This window comes from Solanum tuberosum, unplaced genomic scaffold (genome assembly GCF_000226075.1).
Source record: "Solanum tuberosum cultivar DM 1-3 516 R44 unplaced genomic scaffold, SolTub_3.0 scf00399, whole genome shotgun sequence".
Classification (NCBI taxonomy): Eukaryota; Viridiplantae; Streptophyta; class Magnoliopsida; order Solanales; family Solanaceae; genus Solanum; species Solanum tuberosum.
The window spans coordinates 460338-473719 of record NW_006239335.1 but is presented as its reverse complement, the minus strand read 5'-3'; the positions used below and the strand labels follow the sequence as shown (position 1 = coordinate 473719).

The 13382-nt window shown below is 33.1% G+C and overlaps 1 protein-coding gene across 1 annotated transcript; it reads right to left on the bottom strand.

Annotated features, from left to right (window-relative positions):
• Positions 1-5411: 5411 nt before the first annotated feature.
• Positions 5412-10372, bottom strand: LOC102598022 (uncharacterized). Its single transcript, XM_006362662.2, has 3 exons — positions 9790-10372; positions 9503-9688; positions 5412-5727 (listed from the first exon to the last, which is right to left on the bottom strand). Exons 1-3 carry the CDS (start codon positions 10216-10218, stop codon positions 5434-5436), a joined length of 909 nt encoding a protein of 302 aa, XP_006362724.1. The 5' UTR covers positions 10219-10372; the 3' UTR covers positions 5412-5433.
• Between the last annotated feature and the right edge of the window lie 3010 nt (positions 10373-13382).

Genomic DNA, 13382 nt, shown 5'->3' with positions numbered 1-13382 from the left:
TTGATGCAGGTTAGTTGAATCTTGTTAGTCCAGGTTGGTAGGAGCTTGTTGGTTCAGGATGGCTACTTCCTTGTGAACTTTGACCAGCAGTAAATTGTGAATTGTGGCTAGCTGATTGTGAAGTATGGACACTAACCTAAATATCAAACATAAAGTTTGTTCATTACATTCAACAAGAATTTAAAAAAGGCACAAACAAATAATAAATTATTTTACCTTGCAATATTTCTTGTTATGGCCTTGTTGGTTACACTTGGAACAAGTAATTTTCACCCCTTGTTTGGACATCTTTTCATACTTCTTTCTTGGTTCATCTTTACTCTTTCTTCTATTTCTTGGAGGTCTACCAGACATTTGTTTAGGTTCAGGAGGCTCAATCCTTGGATTGTTAGTTTCAGGCCACATCTTCATATTTGGAATTCGTTGAATGAAATGACTATAAGCCTTTAAGAAGGTATCCTTCCTATACCAATGCTCCACAAGTGGTTCTGTTCCTGTTCTATGTGGCACAAAGCAGAAATAGCATGTTGACATGGAATGCCTCTCAATTGCCAAGTTCTACAACTACAAACTCAATCAGTCAAGTTGATTGTATACCTATATTGTCCTTCTCCAATCTCAAACCCAACATCAGCATTCCAAAGCACCTTGCATGCCCTAGACTTGTCCTTATTCTCCTCCAATATAAGTCTAGCCATAGGTGCAATATCAGATATCCAGGTGTCAGCTAACTTAACCATAGCCACAGTTCTAATCATTATTTTTCTCCTAATTTCCTCCAACATGGTTATTATAGATTTGTTTCTACATGATAAGATCCATGAGTTAAAGGTTTCACACATATTATTTTCAACTGCATCACATTTAGAATGCTCTTGAAAGAATGCTCTAACCCATGACACTTGTGGATAATGCAATAAATCATCATTAATTTTCTTACCAAGTTTGCTCATTTTATGAAGCTCCTCATTGTACTTCACTTCAAAAGTTACCTCGGAACATCTCTAGAATTGTTTTATCCTTTCCTCTCCCTTCCATATTTTACTCCAATTAGACCAGATGTGTCTAGCACACATTCTAACTTCAGCATTTGGTAGCAGTTCACCAATAGTTGCTTGAAGACCCTACAATAAAATACAATTCAAGAAAGAAAATACATTTCTGCATATCTACAATTATCAAAGTAATAGACAATTACCTTCTGCATATCTGACATTATAGTAAGACCCTGCCCAGTACCCAACTGCATGTCCTCTTTCAAGTAGTTGATAAAGAAACTCCAGCTATGTTTAGTCTCCTTGTCCACAACTGCCCAGGCTATAGGAAACATCTGATTGTTTCCATTCCTTCCAACTGCTACTAGAAGCTCACCCTTACAAGCACCCTTAAGAACGTCCATCAAATCCTATTATTCTTCTACATCCTTCCTTCCAACTCTTCTTCAATGCATCCAAGCATACATAGAAGTACACAAACAAATTCTTTCCTGGTACAGTTTCTCTATCCATCCTTACCCAAACAGAACTACCAGGATTGGTTTGTTTTATAACTTCAGCATAATCACATAACCCTGCAAATTTCATATTCCAGTCACCCATGGTCTCTTTAAGAATCATCATCTTTGCCTTGTAACAAATTGTTCTACCCACATACGGTCCTAACTCCTCCCTGCACAATTCTTGTATTTCCCAAATCCTCAAAGATGGTTGTTTAGTTATTTCATCCTTAAATCTACTTGCTAGGAACTTAGTTGTACACATTTTGTTCTTATTTGATGGAGAACACTTGTGTATAGGATGGTATTTCTTAATCATAAAGTTACCAGAATCCCTATCAATAGCACCATAGCATAATCATTTGCATTTTTCATTGAATTTACATTTAGCTCTCACTCTATGAGCTTCATTAGGCCTTAACTTAATCTGATAATTTTTTTCAACAACATATTTTGCCAAATCCTTTCTAAATTCCTTAGCATTCTCAAAAATCATTCCAAGTTCAAAAATAGCAACAGTACATTCATCATCATACCTAACATTTTTGCTCTATCTTCTGCCTGGTAGATCAACACCTTTAACAACTTCTGCATCTAGCATATCAGTGCTATCATCACTATCACATTCTGAGCTATCAATATACTGCTCATCTCCTCCCAATCTGCCAACATAACTATCCTTCTTATTTATTCCAATATCTTCAAAGCCTCTGTCCAAACCAGCCTCACCTATTGGTACTTCTTCAGGTATTGTTTTCTTCTTTCTAGGATTAGGATTTCTTTTCTTCCTAAGACTAGGATTTCTTTTGTTTGTCCTTTCAGCCCTAAGGAATCTCAATTCTTCATCAACATCTGAATCATCTTCATCTGGAATAACATCTACATCTGTGTCATTACTGTGCAGATCTGATTCAGCTTCATTGTGATTTGTATCACCTCCAGACGGTTTTGTATCAACTCCATTCAAATCTGAATCATTCTCCACAGTTCCCTCAGTATTTATACCCACAGATTCATCAACAGGATCAAACCATGGTAAAAGACCAGTTGGAGCAGGCAATTCTTCCAACTCATCAACTTCATGGATCACATACACATGAAACTCATCACCATCTACCAAGTATTTCACAAATTCTAACAATTGAGTATCAGAAGTAAGTTGAACTAATTCATTGTATTCTTCACAGTAAAATCCCTTCACATTTGTATACCCAAGGTCTTTAGTGTAGGGAAGAAACTCGACAAGACTAAAATGATCTTTATCTATGCCAACACCAAATACATCTACTTCTCATTGGTAAGTAGGGTTAGGGTTTCCAACAACACACCCCCATGATGAAAACAAGTTAAAATATAGTTGTTCATATCCCGAAAAGAAGACCCCCAACAAAAGGAAATACCCAAAAATCCCCTTACTTTATCAGCACTAGTTAGGCCAAAACCTAGATTAAAAATGAAAATAAAGAAAGTGGAATCAACAACAAAATACACCATTACCTTCAATTTCTTCAATTTCTCCAATGTCGCACAACCCGATATCTCGTCAATACAATCTTAAACCTAAAAAATGGCGACATAAAATACAACAATGGTTATTACTAACAACGAATTGAAGGAAAAACGAAGCAATACATGTGAAGTGAAGAGAGATTTACCTAGGGTTTTCATCGGAGAAGAGAGAGAATCGTATGAAAGAAGTTGAAAGATCAAGAAAATACAACATTACCTTCTTCAATTGTTCTTTTAGTTTGAAAAAAAATGACATGTAAAGAGGTTTAAGAGTTGGCATCATATAATTGGTCGGTTAATTCACGTAGAACGGTTGTGTTGCACGCGCCTATGGTCTACAAAAGTTTGTGCAAAAAGTGTTAAAGTGACACATGGGAACCCTACGTTAGGTATTTAAAATGTAAATCGTTCAGTTTAGGTGTCTAAGTGAAACATTGTACCAACTTTAGGGGGTCATCGATGACTTAGGCCTTATAAATGTGTCATGTAACATATCCATAACTAAGACTTTACTAGATACTACTTTATAGACTACTAGGGACACCTAAACCTTACACTTTATTCAAAGTTATGATAGTGCACTTTAGTCAAATTGCCATAGTGTGTACCAAACCATTTGTATAATTTGACAGGCTATCGACTCCTATCATAATTTGTTGTTGAAGTGTATCTCTTGAAAAATGAATATTCAAATTATGGAAGATATGTTGTACCTCCAACATCGAACTCATTATGGATATATTCTTCAACGTGGTAGAGCATTCAATTGTTGCATGCATTTTAAACGTTATTATATTGATGTGATTACTAAACAACTCAGGACATTGAACAAATTTACGACAAAGAATCATTATCATAAATATGATTCTCGACATAAATTATAAATTCATTGATCGTAAATCACAATGAATATTGTTCAATGATAACCATTGGATGTTCGGACTCACTTACGCTCATTTACTTTCAAACAGTGTTGCAGATGATTGTATTTGAGGGAGATTGGGAACATTTACACCACTTCAAGACAATGATTGTATTTCACCTAACTTGCTTCATACTCAACTTCGCCACCCAAAACATGTTCACTCTTACATGAGTTTATGTCTTCTTTTTTTTAAAGTTCAAATCATACGGTTTTTTTACTTCTAAATATGTGTTGAGGATGGTCGTATTTGAGAAAGATTGAGAACCTTTGCATCATTTGAGGATGACGGCTGTATTTCACTTAGTTTGCTTCATACTCAACTTCACCACCCCAAAATGTATTCACTCTGACATGAGTTTCTATCATTTTTTATTGAAGGACTACAAAAACGACGTAGTAGATTGCTTCTAAATAAGATGTTTGTTGCATACTCATAATTATAACGAATCACCAATTAGGGTAACAGTAATTTCAAGGGCAAGTTGTGGCCCAAAATCAAAATAAATAAATAATAAGTTGTGAAACAATCCACATCATGCAAAAAAACAAAAAAAAACTAGTCATGGATGGCCATACAACTTGTAGAAAATAATATTGCATGTCGTTAAATGGCACATAACTTCTTGTTGAAACTTTCAATGACGGTCGTCTCGACAAAGAGTGGATCTCACAGCCAAGCTCTATTTTAAGCCAAAAAGCACTCAATAGCTCAAAATAAGCATGAAGTTTCGGGACCCACACCAAAGATCCTTTTAGACCGAACTCGATGTTCTGGAGCAAACAGAACCATCAGAATTGCATTCTAAAGCCGTCTATCTAAAGTTTTGACCAAAGTCAATCATTAATCAAGTTTCAAAATCTCCAAAACACATTAACTCACATAAAAAAAAAAAAAGAATAATCTGGTGACCGGACTATCAATCCTAGCAAGTCAATAAATGAATGGGGTCACAATAGGATTGCTCTAAAGACCGAATAATGTAAAACATCAACACACTTGCGTTAATTTTCTGAAAAAAATTATGAATCCCATAGACGTTTGGTGTTGGTCATCCGAAAAAATTGCAAGTCATAGATTGTATTGAAACAAACAAATTTTGGTTGATTTTCATTAAAAAAAGATGTTCATTAGGTTACAAAATCATATAGATAATAAAGCAATTTGAACCATTCTTCATAACCTTAGAAAAAAAATTGCATCAAATAACAAATAGAGTACTTTTGAGGAGATTATATGTCAATCTTGTTTATTAGCATATTAAGGGTTATGAATTAGACAACATACTCTTTGGAACAATAGAATAATTATATGTCAAACTGAGGTTTCAAAGTTTATATCACAGGAAAAAATAATTTTATAATAAATTCATATTTCACTCTGTAACAATTATATTCAACATATAACGTGTGTTTGATAGATCACTGTACCCTCAACTTTTTGTTGTTTTTTTGTTAAAAGAAATTTAAATTAGTGGAGAAAGATTGAAAAAAGAAGTAAATCAATTCATGAATAAGTACAAGAATGAGAGTTGGTGAAATTGATGTGTTTGCCTAGGTGATTGCCTTTAAGAGTTAGTTGACAAGAGATATGAAGAGAGAAGTTGGGGTTGACCAGCCTTCCCAATATATAGGCCTTTGATCTTATTAGGAATGTTAAGTTGAGCGGTAGAGAGACACTCTGAATCCTGTGTTTAGCATCACTAAGAACTGATATTGCACCATACAATGGAATTTGATGGCCTTCAACAACAGCCACCACAATCCGCTTACTTTTCCTTGCCTCATAGAACTTCTTCATCTGCTTAAACCATTAAAACCACATTAAAGATGCGCTCATATGATAAATATCACATACTGACATGGTATCATAAATGACTCTGTTATTTCTTCAAAAGAAAGTATTAACTAGTCCTTTATGATACCCACGTGGTATATATTATTTACGAACGTGGTATCATACAAGGTAAATTCATTCTTTCAAATAAACACAACTCAACTTTCTTTAATACCTTAATTGTTTATATCGTGTAGTGATATTGTATCATAGAGGATGGTTCATGCTTTCAAAAAAAGAGGATTGGTGTTTTCTTTCAAAAGAAAAACACTCATTTATAGTTTATTATACATACCTGATAAATATCATATACACTAACATGGTATCATAGTGGACCGGTTCATTTCTTCAAGACAACCACAAGACAATCCTCTATGATACTCATATGATTTATATTATATACTAACAGGTATCATGGATTATTGACTCACGTAATAATATTCATATACAGATAAGATATCACAGAGGACTGATTCTTTCATTCAAAAAGTTTTAAAATCATTTATGATAATTTCACATGATGTATATCATATATTGATATAGTATCCAAGAGATCAACTCATTCCATGATGCCCTCGTAGTATATCATACTGATAAGATACCATAGAGGACCAATTCATTCCTTCAACGAAAAACAAAATCTCAATCATCTATGATACGCACACGATATACTTCATGGTATCATAAAAAAAAAATTAAAAAAACAACAATCTATAGAAAAGAAAGACGAATTTGGATTATGCAAATTAAAAAGATTGATGAAGACGTCAAATAGAACATTGTAATTAAAAAAACAAATGAAACGTAAATTTGTGGGATGATATAATATTGCAATTAATTAATGTGTGCTTGATTGTAGACTGAGCCTCAGCAGTTGCAAAGGAGAAAGGACATGTCGGAAACTTTTGTTAATTCGTATAAGCTATTTTAATAAGACATAATATATAAACATGATCCTTAACTTTACGTCAGCTGACAACTATGACCTTTAACTTTGGATGTACACAAGTAGGCATTTAAATTTGTATAAAATTGAACATATAGACACATCCATCATAGATGGCATCCTACATGGATATTTTTTGTTCTATGTGGCATCCTACATGTATTATGCCATGTAGAACATGTGTGTCTACTTATTCAATTTTATCTAAGTTTAAGTATTTATTTGTGCATACTCAAAGTTGAAGGGCATAGTTATCCGCTGAAACCAAGTTAAGGGTCATATTTATTTATTATGCCTTTTAATAATTAATTGATTAGTATATAGGCAACTAGGGATGGTTATTTTATGTTTGATGAACAGTATGTGTACTTTTCCATTCATATTTTTATGCTTAAACTGCCCAAAAAAAGGAGGGCCCGTTTGACAAATCAAGATGAGTTGTTGGTCCTTAAAAATTAGGTATGTTGTGAGTTTTAACTCACAATTAGAAGAATATTAGGGAAATAACCATATTTTAATGAGGATAATGTTCCTTTATTTTTTTAATGTTTCTCATTGTTTACTTTTCATTATTTATTTATTTTAAAACCAATACATTGTATTTTCAAGCATGACTTGCTCCGAAGCAAATTAAATTGAACAAATTAGTGGTCCTAGCTGGTCCCGATCCCACATAACTATTTAACTGGCCAACATAATCGGGCTAGCTCAACTTGCTCCGACTAGTCCTAGTCATTAATCAAAGCATTTCAAAATTACTTGCCAAATATATTCTCTAATTTGAAATTTGTGATGTTCAATACTCCCTCTATTTCATTTTTCAAGTGTTCAAAGTTTTTATTCAGCATCAAATTTAACAACGTAAATTAATTTTACCTTCTAACATAAATCTAAATATATATGAATTATTTTAAACAAGTGTTAGTAAATAATAAAAAAGACCCCCAACATCTAAAGTCGAGAAGATAAGTACACACCACCCTTCCCAAAATTCACTAGTAAAATTACAATTAGCGTGTTATTATTATTATTTTAACTATTAAAAGTATTGTTATTTTAAATAATTTTTTATTAATATAATACTCCATTTGTCCCTAATTACTTGTTCACTTTTGAATTGACACACTTATTAAGAAATCAATAATTGACATAGTAAGTTTACCATTTTATCCCTATTAATTATGAAGTGGCTGAATTAAAAACTTAATATTTTCAAAAAGTTCTACCTTTTTCGAAGTAATTAATTGAGGGACAGAGGGAGTATTACATAAAATGAGATGAGAAACTACAAACTTTGTCTTTTTGAAGTATAGAAACTTCAAACAATTTTTATACAAGAATGTAGTACTCTCTGTCTCAACTCAAGTATTTTATTTTTTTTATTTAATTTATCTCAAGAGTATTTATTTTTACATTTAGTAAATTTTCAATTTCACTATTGTACATGATAAATTTAAACCTACATAATTTATTTTTAATTTAAAGCAACAAATATTTAAAATGTGTCAAATTTTTAGACTACATCAAAAATAAAATTCAACCTCAATCCAACAATAGTTGTCAGGGATTAAGAAACAGTAATTATAAAGGTGATTTTATTAGGCCACCTTTATTAAATATAAGTAATTTAAATATTAAGAAATGAATCGTATTTAATAGCAATGATAAAATAGACACAATATACTTATTTTGTTCGTGATTATTTATCCACTTTTGAATTGATACATTTATTAAGAAAAATAATGATTGACATAGTGAGATTACTATTATACCCCTATTAATTATGAAACGGATGAATTAAAATTAAAAATTTTCAAAAAGTTCTACTCTTTACAAAATTAATCAATTGGGAATATATTAGGTAATAAAAAATGTTCTTTCTTGATTTGTCAAAATAAACAAGTATAAAAGAAAAATTGAACAAGTAATTAGACGCATAGCAAATACTCCCTCCGTCCCATTTTATATGATGTACTTTGATTTGGCACAAACTTTAAGAAAAATGGAAAGACTTTTAAAACTTGTGGTCCCAAAATGAATGATAGAAATTTGTGTGGTTGTAAATCATTTCATTAAGGGTAAAAAAGACATTTTATAGGCAAAATTGTTACTTAAAATAGAAATGTGTCATTCTTTTTGGGACTGACTAAAAAGGAAAGTAAGTCATATAAATTGGGACAGAGGGAGTAGTAAATTATTCATTTTTTTTTTATAAATTGGATAAATATTATTACACCACCCAAAATAGTATAGTGAAAAAAAAAGATGATAGGGTAGTGACACACGGCAGGCAGCTACGCCAATATTTTCTCTATTCACTTTTAATTGTCATGTTGTGTTTTTCAAAGTTAATTAAATTATATTAATTTGATATTCTAAACAAAAAAATTAAATATTTTAAAATTATACAAAAAATACTATAAATTACAAATTTTTTGCATATTAATATAATAAAAAAATATATTATAAAATATTAATTAAAATTTATTATTATTTAACTAAAAAAAATTATAACAATTAAAAGTAAATATATTTCCTTGTTTTGGAAAGGACATAGAAAGTCACACTTTAGTCAAAATCAAAGTGGGTACAGACTTTATGCAGCCTTTTTCATGCAACTATCCGAGAGACACACCAACCAAGGAAATGGCAATATAGTAATATATGTTCCAAACACTTTTACCTTTGACTGTTAAATGGTTTTAATTTGTTAATTGAGTTTTAGAATTTTTCGCACATGACCCTCACCTTTCAACAAAGAGAAAAGAAAGTTGCAGAAATTAAGTGACATACTTGACCAGAGGCGAGCTTGAGCTTGTAATAATGAAGTTCAAGTGGTGTAGCTGTTACATGCACCCCGAAAAAACTCGCTGGGTTCCGATAATAGATCCTCACCGTTGAATTTAGAGTCAACATATCCGTTTGTACCCCCGTCCCATCTATCCCTGCTTGCACATTCAAATTTTCGAAAACCATACCCTGTACAACACACATACCATAATAGAGTATTACTACTGACAAAAAACAAAAGTCCCCTGTTCACACCATGCAGTTGAAGAAAGAGAAAAATATTTGATTACCTTAACAAAGATTTTGGGTTTGAAAGGTAGACTAGCAGCCCAAAGGATAAGAGAGAAGATGGTGAACAACACAATGAAAGAGAAGAGAAAACAGAGCACATAGAATCTGACAGATTTGCCATTATCATAGTCGACGTCTTCTTCATCATCCCCCGTTTCATTATCATCGTAATTTCTGGTTCTGGGTATTCTCTTCCAGACAGCCAATTGATTGTTCTTCAAAGAAGCAGAGAACCTAGAAGTAGAGGACTCCCGGGAATGGTGAATGGGAGAGCAGTGGTAGTGATGAGTTGGTGACCCGAATGGACTAGACCCATATGACATCTTCTCAACATCATGCTGCTGAGAGTGCGATGGACTCTGAACATAATACAGTGCGTCGATGCTCGTAACCTCCGAGTCCGATTTCGCGTGTATTGTAACCTCCATTTCTTCCAAAAAAAAAAAAACAGGCGTATGGACAGAGATGGACTAATGGAAGGTTTTAAAATGGCAAGACCAATTGTCCTTTAAATGAGGTAATGTGATGGAGATATATCCGTTTTAAGGACAATGGGTTTGCTTTGTCCATTTTGTGTTTCCCTAGGTACCGCGTAATATTCACGCTTCTAACCTGCTCTTCCGTTTTACTATCTAGGTTTGGCTTTTAGGGGCTGTTTGGATAATGAAAGTTAACCATGGATAAATTTTGAGATCGTCTGATTTGAATACAAGTTATGATAGGATAAGAAAATGTTTCAATTGAATTCTTTTTTTTTTCTTTCTATTTTTTATTTTTTAAGACTTTTTAAATTAATTTTTAGAGATGTTTGACAGAGACTTTATTTTAGGTAGCTTAGCTTTTGTCTTTTGACTTATAAGTCACTTAAAAAAAAAGCTTATTCAAACACCCCTAAGTTGTATTGGATTATTTATTATCACTATTTGATTTGTTATATTCAAAATAATATACATTGCATAAGTTTTAGATTAAGTTTTTTGTTTACGAAAACATCTTTCACTTTATTTAACTTTTTATATTTTATTTGCAAGATTTTGTTATTTATTCTAAAAAATAAAACTTTCATTTTATTTAGCTTAAATTTTTTTGTGTTTGCATTCCCATGATTTTATTGTATGTGCTTAAGAATAAAATTTTCATTTTATTGAGCCTATAAATAAGACTTGTTAAATCAAAAAAATAATTTATTATTTATGTCACTTATTTTAGAACATATCACTTTTAACTTGTAAAAATATTAAAGTTATCTTCGATTTAATTATGTCATGGCCCAAAGTACACCCTAGATGTGACATGGCGTATAGGATCCCGAGAGGCCCTACACAAGCCAATTAGCATACATAAACAAAACGGAAAAGGGTCAAAACTACCCTTCAACTATTCGAAATAGAGCAAATATTCCCTTCAATTATATTTTGGCTCAAAATTACCCTTCCCGTCTTACTATTGGTTCACTTCTACCCTTTCATTTAACGGATTAAGATGTGGCATTAACGGAATAAGATGTGGCATTCAATGAGTAAATTATAATGCCACGTAAACGTCCACCTAAGCACACCCACCCCACCCGATTAAATGATCCAACCTTTCCCTTCATTTCCACCATGGACTCTATAAACAATAATGTCTCCGGCAGTATTTTGGCCGCATCGGACTTCATTTTCTCCGCCAAGATTTGCCCATCCCCGCCACACCCTTCCTCTCTTCTTCTTCGTTACCACACTCTCAAAATCCTTCTCACTTGGGTCAGCCTTTTATCCAATGTCAATAGCGCTAAGATCGCCTAAATTTGTTCAATAACAATTGATCTTCTTCTTCAAAAGCGCTACTGGACAAGTATGAATTTCTACGATAAAGAATTCAATTGGGTTTGTTAAAATCAGCAACTTGACCTTTAGTGAACAATCATCTCATTGTTCATGGAACCGACAGTGTATTGGACCATCGATCTCGTCTTGATCACACAATCATAGCATTGAGGAGAAGGTGATTCACTGTTGTTGCTAATGAGTTAGCCATCAAATGGCCGGAGTTGTTAAGTTTGACTTTTGTTTTCGTTTTTGTGGCTCCTGATATAGCTTTGTTCTCACAACTTAATGGATTCTGTTACGATTACCGTCACCATGTTGTTCTCCGACGGTGTCGTTTTGGGGATCTTGCTAGAAATGCCAATGGTACTATGATTTTTCAAATTATCAGCTTGATTCTGGCAACTTTGTGCCTTCTCTATCGTCGGCAACAATGGACATCCTTTATCCGGATGAATGAAATAACGATTTTACCACCAGTGTTTTGTCAACATCTCCGGTGACAAGGGAGATCCATTATCCGGATGAGATAATTAATGGTTATAACTTATAACTTTAGTGTTCAGTCTCGTTTGCCGAAGAGAATGGGGTTCTGCTATGATAATGAACATTTTGACACGGGTGTTCAATCTCCTAGGCCTTTTAACGAGTGGGGATGGATCTTTTTAGGTGGAAGTTTAAGTGGCATTATAATTTACACATTGGACGCCACATCTTATTCCGTTAAAAGAAAGGGTAGAAGTGATCCAAATAGTAAGATGGGAAGGGTAGTTTTGACCCTTTTCCGTAAATAAAATAATAGAATTAACGAGTTTAAAAATATGGTTTATGTCATAAAATAGTTTTGTCAAAACGAAGCGAAAGTCTACATAGTCTGAAAAGTCATATATTACATCAAGAGTGGTCGGGACGTAACTCGTACATCACATACAATCTCTAAGAATATAAAGACAATAAGCAATAAAGGTTCGGTCCTCGAAACATGAGGACTCACCAATCTTCAATATCTACTAAGTGATCCCTAGTCACGAAGATGCGGAATAGGAGCGTCCGACCCTATATTAATGAAACAATGTGCAAAAGTATGTGTTAGTACAAAAGTGTACCAAGTATTATAGCAATGCATAAAAGTTATAAAATCATGCAAAAAGGAATTTTCGTGATATGCAAAGACCAAGTCAAAACATAAGATGAGAGGGTTAGAAAACATAAATCGTAATCATGGTCAATGCAAGTAAAATCATCTTTGAACATATGTGAAATACTTTAAAGGTAACCTTGATTCATCATTATTGTGGGAAGTAGCCTCAATCGACATCGGTAGAACCATGAACTTCTAGCTTACGTGGATCCACTAGCTAGTATCCATCTTAAAACCATTGTCCTATAGGGGAACATAGGTATAGGATAAGGAGATTTATACTAGAAACCCGACCTCTAGCTACGGAAGAGCCTTCATCTCAATATCTTCTCGATGCTAAGCATAAATCCCACGGAATAGTTATTAACCTTAACGTGTCTTATCTTTAAGAGACATGGATAGTCGCCACTTGTCTTATCATAGGATAGCTCCATAGATCATGCGTGAGAAAACCTCTCACCATCCATGATATTTTCATAATAGCTTTTAAGGCTCATAGTCATTCGCTTCATGCTAGAAATGTCCTACTAGTAATGGAAATAGTTTTGAAATATAATCGTGATCTATGATCCTTGATTGCATATCCGGATACCATACTAATCAAGACCCACTACTAAAAAAACAGCGTTTAGCGACGGACTAT